Here is a 7,500-nt window from a genome sequence, read left to right as displayed (position 1 = left end):
AGGGTGCACGAAAGAGTACATACTGGAGAGAAGCCTTTTAAATGCAAACAATGTGGAAGGTGTTTTAGCCAAGCAGAACATTTGAGGACACATGAAAGAGTACATACTGGAGAGAAGCGTTCTAAAGGTCAGCCAACTGGAAGGTCTTTCCGGAACAGAAAAACTGTGAGGAAACATGAAAAAGCACAAGAAGGTTCTGCAACTTCAAATCAAGATGAAGTGGAGATTCCTTACCCATGCACTTGGCAAGATCATAGTTCTAACCAGGGATTAAAACACAGCTGTTGGCTTTGCCAGGAGGAGTTGATCAGCGAGGAGCTTCTTCTTGCACATTACCAAAATCATATGACCTTTGAGGAGCCAACAACTTGAACTAGTAGTTGGGTGGCTTTCTTGATCATTTTGTTTTGTTTTGGCGGTAAAAAAGAAAAGTTAAAGGGAGGAAACGGAAATTTATATAACGTGGCTTGAAAGAGTCTTTTATCTTATTCAAAGGATAAATTCTACAACACTTTTTCGTGCAACGGGAATGTTTTGGTACCAAATAAAACAACAAGAATTTCTCAACAAGATGCAACTGCATGTGACGCAATAAGTCACCGTGGCAACAAAACAGCGATGTAAAAACACCATAAATTTCTTATTTAGACGGTTATATTTCAAAAAAAAACTCGGTGATCTCCTCTTTTTATAGCTGGACAGTGATTAGCAAGCGAAGATAAAACTTTTCGCAAAGTTAAAAAAGAAATCTCTGGAGCAGATTCGGGGCTAGCTTAAAATTTTCCAGTTGTGAAGGTAGGTACATGTATGAACCCTCTTTGAGATGTAAGCGTTTAAAGAAAAGTATAGCGTGTTTTTACATCGCTGTTTTGTTGCCGCCACATAAATGAGTGCATCTTGTTAAGCGCTTCTTGATGTTTCACATGGTACCATGACATTGCCAAAATAGTACATGTAGCTGTTTGGTTGGAGGAAAATGTCTCTTCTTTTAACATTCAACAGTTGAAACGTTTCAAGTCTTAAGAGATTGTGTTGATGCGTATGTTCGTACCAATTCATGAGTGAAAAGAACGCGTTTTCATAGCGAAGCGAATTGCGAACGTCTTTGTTGATTTCGGGCGCCCATATTGCTCTACCACGTGGCGCCTCCGTACAAAAATCGTGTAAAAAACCTCGTAAAATTTGCGTTAGACATTTTGGCGAATGACTTTAAAAAATGGTGTACCACACAGCATTGAGACTTCGTTGTTTATGTATTAGTCTAACTTTATAACATTGCGTTTTCGTGGCCTTTTTCATTGAACGGTTTAGAATAAAAACGTTGCGTTGCATGACAGGGAAAACGATGTACTAGTGGTAATTGAAAAGTGAGGACTCAAAGTACATAAACTCAACCGGTTTACTGACCGAACTATAGACTTACAAGCGGTCATGTCCAAGACCAGAGACACTGAATAATAAGCGAAGTTTAATGACCGAACTATAAACTTACAAAGCAGTCATGTCCAAGACCAGAGACAATAATAAGCTAAATCGAGCACATGTAAATAGAAAGATCTGACTGGCTCCTACTAACAATGCAATATCGTCACAGAAATAATCGTCGTCACAAAGTACAGCAATGACGCAGCTCAACAAGGTCGAGCCGAAAGTATATTGTTGCACCTCTGGCCGTCGCTATACGGTCCATGCATGATTTTGGAGCACAGCTTACAGCCAGCTGGAATCAGCCGTATGCTGGTTTTTGCTGAGGGAGGAAAACCAGACAACCAGGAGAAAAACCCTCGAAGCAGAGAAGAGAACCAACACAAACTCAACCCACTTAGGTCAGGTCCGGGAAACGAACCTGGGCCAAATTGGTGGGAAGCGAGTGTTCTCTCCACTGCGCCAACTCTGCTTCTCAAAAGTGGTGGTGTTGTGCACGGATTTAGTCTTGAAAACGGTAACTCTAGCTAAATCACTGGTTGTTCTTTTCCATCTGGTATGGGTATTTACCGAAGGAAACTAAATTTAGTAATAGACAGCAATACATTAGTTGAGATGAAACCTGGAGAAGATTTAGCAGAAGATTTAGTTATACTACACACTTCTTTATCCTTTTTTAACTTATAGCTTAATTTACTGGGGGAACACATATCCAACTTCTCTACAGCCTGTTATTACTTTACAGAAAAAAGCAGTTGGAATAATAACCTTTCTTCCTTTCTTCCTCAGTCTTGTCTCCTCTATCGCAAGCTGGGGCTACTTAAATTAAGGAATTTAATATATTTAGACAGTGCTCTCTTTATGCATGACTACTGTTCTAATAGACTTCCAAGTACTTTAAATTATTTCTTGAAAAGCACTAATAAAGTACACCACTATATGCAACCAGACTGGCCTCCAAGAAGTCTTATTATTTACCGAAAGCCAGAACTAATTATGGAAAATTTAATATCCATTTCAATGGGGCGAGACTCTGGAATGCTATTGAAGAAGATATAAAATCAGCGAGTCGTTCTCGCTTTAAATAGCTGTTAAAGGAATCTGTCATCTCCAAATATTGATTGGTGTGCTTTATATGCAGTTTAATTGTGTGTACAGCCGTTGTTTTGTCTTGCTTCTTTGTTTGTTCGTCTGTATATTAGTTTATTTATTACAGCCTAAATATATATATTTTTTTTCAACTTATTATTTTTTTTTTTCAGTTTAACTTTGATATCCAGTTACTCTTCCTCGCGGCACAGCCACTTAGCGCGATTAGCTTTTTCTATTCGTGAGTGGCTGTGCGCTCTTTCTCTCTTAATGATTTTACACTTTTGTATTACGAGCACAATAAGGAATGTTGTACGAACGGTTTTTGAAGTCAGATTGGGTTACAATACTGGATTACGTGACAGATTTACTGCTCGTTCCGTGACAAGGTGCAGACAAAATCGGAAAACAAACATCGGTTTGCTCTGCGTTTGAAAAAAAATACAAGGAATCTGAACCGAAATAGCGGTGCATTTTAAAGCTTCAAAACGATACAAACTAAAGCATTCTTAGCACCTTAGCTAACTGTTTTTCACTTTTACCACCAAGAAGCTGATTGATCGGAAAAACCCAAATGGTCTATGCTTTTCTTTCAAAATATGCAGTGAAAAAGAATGAGACAGAAGATAATTGACTGAGGTCTACATGGTGGTCTTTCCACTAGTCCCAAAAGGCACCTCTATCGAAGATTTCAACAACGATCTGAGGCCCGTATCTCTAACTTCCACGTTGTCCAAAGTTGCCGAGGGGTTTGTTATTGATAAAGAACTCAAACCTGTGATGCTGGAGTGCATGGATCCTAACCAGTTTGGGTTTATACCTAATTCTTGCACCACGTTCGCAATCATTTCTATGCTGCACCACTGGCTTGAAGCAACAGATAGGACTGGCTACAATGTCATGGCAGCTCTCCTAGACTAAAGAAAGGCTTTTGATCTTGTAGACCATAATTTACTGGTCGTCAAATTTTATAGTCTAGGAGTTAAACCCACCGTTGTCAACTGGCTTGCGGACTTTCTACGTGAGGGATCCCAATTTGTCAAGCTCGGCTCTGACTTAGAGTCTGACTGTTTTTCAGAGTTCACCCCAGTCCCTACCGGGATTCCACAGGGTACCCGCATTGGTCTGTGGCTCTTTATGGTCATGATAAATGACCTCATCACTACTACGGACAACTTTCTATCGGCCATGTGGAAATTTGCTGGTGATACAACGGTCACGGAAATTGTTCCAAAGTTTGGCGGAAGTAATTTACAAGCCACAGTGGAGCATATCGTAAACTGGTTAAACGCCAACAAATTCAAACTGAACACACTTAAGTGCAAGCAACTCCGAATAGATTTCCGCAGAAAAGCAATGGTAGAGATTCCTGCGCTTGAGGTCAATACCAACATCTTTGAAACTGTTAAATCACTTTCAAGGACTCTTGTGTTACTATGACCTAACGTGGAGCAGACAAATCAGTGTACGTTAGAGCGAACAAAGTCAAGTAAGGTGGGTTTACCTCAGTGTAAAAACCTGGGAAACTTTTTCTTTGTTTTGTTAACTTTTCGTAGGGTTAGGTTATTGTTTGATGTTTTTTTTTTTTACTCTTTTGTTTTCCTTTGTGTCACGTCATCTGTGATTTTCACAGGTTTTTGCACCGAGGATGAGCCAAGACGGTCTTGGGACTTACAAAACGAACTGTCTGAATAGTTAGTATGAACACTTTTTCTCTTGATCTACAAATCCTTTCCAAGACTTCTCCTTGAATATGCTAAGTTTACCTTGCTAATGAGATTGTCACGGTACAACGACGTGCTTTAAGGCTTGCTCATAAACAGAATAAGGAAGCTCATAAACAGAATAAGGACCTCGCATGTCTCGTGTAGATTGTTGTTATCCTCTCGTCGGTCTTATTGGTCACTCATCGAGTGCTATATGTGCTGTATGTGGCTGATGTCATTTAGATTATGAGGAATACTTTAAGTTCACAAAAGACTAGTCAGATCCAGTTGGGCTGACTAAATCAGTTATGATAAAATATTAACGACAACAACAACAACAACAATAATAATAATAATAATAATAATAATAATAATAATAATAATAATGATAAATTCATATACATAAAATGTTCAAATACTCTTTGCAAGATTACAAATAAATAACATTGGTAGAGCTACAATTGCTGCCTCAGCGAGTGAGGCTAAAGCGAACGAACGAGAACACATTTTTCGTCGCAACGCATTGGATAGTGGTCAAAATACATTCGAATGAACACATCTCCGAATATTCTTGAACGAGTCAAACGAGATTTGTAGCGAGAGACTTTCTTTTTTTTCCAACCAAATGGCTTTGTATGGTGGTGTCACGCTAGGTGACGTCACGGAACTAAAAACCTGGAATTCTTGCTTGAGCACCATAATAATGCCAAAAAGGTTGCTAGTCTACTGCTGTTTTTTTTTTCTTTAAACAACTATTCAAATATACATTCATTTCATTCAAGTCGCTTGGCAACGGGCGAAGGGACAACTGAAAAATCAGAGTCCTTCCTCCCGTTGCCAAGCGACTTGTATTCCTATACTTCCACATTCCCATCATTACATGTATTCATTTCATTAGCGCAAACATGACACCCGTCTAAATTCTGTGAAGTCCGCTGGTCAAGATTGCAAAGAAGAGGAGTGTGTTCAGGAGTGTTGAGCGCTGTTGTGAGCACTATCTTAAAAAAGGTAAGGAAGTTGTTTACTGCATTTTACGTGAGAGATCAGTCTTTTGAAAGATTTGTGGGCCTGTCTCCTCCATCTCGGAAAATGTCGGTGTCTAGATGCATCTAGATGTCGTGCAGCAAGGTATGACAGAATTTTTGAAAATGCACCGTGTCCGGCTGCAGTCCGATGATTTTTTCAGTTTCGTGTCGATCTTCGCTAAATATTCTATGCCTGCAATGCTATCTTGCAACTTCAGAATACCCGGCCACAGCTAACCACTATTGTTTTCCCTATGCGGCATCTTTTGAAGAACGAGACTTAATACAAGAGCCTATTCTTATTCAGTGAAATGCAATTAAGTGGCCGGGTATTCTGAAGTTTAGCCGCTATCTTTGTTTAGACAGCTACAAATAGTCAATAAAAGCCGTCTTGAATCCATTTCCGTGACCAGTGTCTGACACTTTCAGACTGCGGGCTCGTTTTAAAACGGGTAGCATTCTTCAATGATTGCGACAAGAACCTTTATCAGTACTTAGACTTAAATACTGTTTATCAGTGTTATTACAATACTCCGCAAATTGTTTTTATATCAATAACATCTATTGTATGCTGAGTCGTTCAAATAAAGTGAACACATCAGTAGAGTTGGCCATGGGTTTGAATGGCTAGTGGTCAGCAGAAAAACTGAAATTATTTACCTCAGAAAAGTAGACGCATCCAGCAAAATAATAATATTAACAATTAGTATCACCCAACTAGTGGACTAATGCAAATCCTGCATTTTGATTGGCTATGCTACTGGAGGACTATTAGTAATAATCCTCGAGTAGCAAAAAGCGTCACGCTTTCTTTCATTTTATTCCCAAATGAATATTATGTATTTTCTTCAACTTGCATTAGCTAACTTTGTTATTGCCTTTTCTGTCCGACTAGTTGGGTGATACTAAAACAATTAGACCCTTTGCCCTCAAGGGCCACGGGTCAATAACCCATTCTGCTTCGCCTCATTGGCTATTGATCCGTAGCCATTGCGGGCTACAGGTCTAATTGTTAATAACCTCAGTGTTGGTGACTAGTTGTGAATAGTTGTTTCAGTATATACTAAAACAGAGAGACGCAAATCCCACTAGAGTTGTGCAGAGGTGAATACTTAACAATAATTATTGAAGTGATAGCTAGCTAATGTGCCTCAGCAATCCAGAGTAGAATAATTGTTTAATTAAAAACTCCAGGATCAACAATGTTGTCAAGTAAAGCATCGATTTCTGCCTCTGTCAATTCGAGTCCAAAACGGCTTTTGTCTGCCATTTTCCTCAGGGCTGCAAAAGTGTTTTCAGCTCACTTTATTGTTGACATGTTCCTTGACCATATTAGGTAGAGCAGGTATATGAACTGATAGCCTGTGTCCGGCAAGCCAATGAAAATGCTGGAAATCTGATATCCGTAGCTCAGTTTTTAATAACAAAAGATATTCAAAGTTTCAGTAGTCAATCAGAGCATGTATTTTTTCTTATGTACTAACAAGTATTAAACAAACTATTAAGGTAAATTATATACACTAAAAGTTAGTAAAGCAAGGATTACAGGTAGTTCAAAGTGAACACCTACAATTGACTGTTGATCAACTTCAAAGTGTGTTTGCACTACTGTTGATCACAGCTTCATTCTCCAAAAAGGTTGAATGAAAGTTTTATGGAAACCAATTCTACAAATGATGTACTATACGTCCTCTGTGTAATATTGTGAAATGGGGTTTCCACTTCCTTCCCTTGAAGACACTGAGTGTGTGAAACAGTCCACAGCATGTCTTAAGCAGGAGATGTAAGCGGTGATGAGATTATCAAGTAGAAAGAATTACATGTACTGGTAACTCTGATATTTTCTTTTTATATACAGAAATTCCTAGAATAAGCCCTTAAAGCATACTACATGTAGGGCTCAAGAAATGGTACTGTGTACCTTAAAAGACTTGATACATGTAGTTTAAGTTAACAAAACCTTAGTAGTCGAAAAGTTAGCCCGCATGTTAGAGTCAGTACATCTCATACTTAGCGTTAATGAATCTGGGGTGATGTTAACTTTTCAATTGCTGCATCATCACAGGGCATATTCCAGTTTATTTACCTTCAAGAGCAAACTTAGGACATAAGTTAAGTGTTCGAAATCTTTGTGCCAGAATTAGTTTGAAAGGTCTCCTCAAGACTACATTTTTTACAACAATTTACGAAAATGTTGCAGCTGGATATCTTGTCCATTTTTACACTACAGGTATTTGCTCTATTTTGGAGTAGGG

General features: G+C 38.7%; 1 protein-coding gene across 3 annotated transcripts in view; it reads left to right on the top strand.

The window, feature by feature from the left end:
- Positions 1-7,500, top strand: part of LOC137974381 (zinc finger protein 665-like) — a 21,907-nt gene that overhangs the window by 4,797 nt on the left and 9,610 nt on the right. The window contains exon 2 of one of the 3 annotated variants that reach the window (XM_068821328.1): positions 1-118. This exon is cut by the window's left edge and continues 607 nt beyond it. In XM_068821328.1, the coding sequence (XP_068677429.1) occupies positions 1-118 (118 nt within the window). Of the gene's footprint in view, positions 119-5,169; positions 5,229-7,500 lie in introns of those variants that run through there. The other 2 variants (XM_068821330.1, XM_068821329.1) reach the window with 2 other exon arrangements.

This window comes from Montipora foliosa, chromosome 10 (genome assembly GCF_036669935.1).
Source record: "Montipora foliosa isolate CH-2021 chromosome 10, ASM3666993v2, whole genome shotgun sequence".
Lineage (NCBI taxonomy): Eukaryota > Metazoa > Cnidaria > Anthozoa > Scleractinia > Acroporidae > Montipora > Montipora foliosa.
The sequence above is the reverse complement of the archived record's forward strand: the minus strand, read 5'-3'. Positions and strand labels throughout refer to the sequence as shown.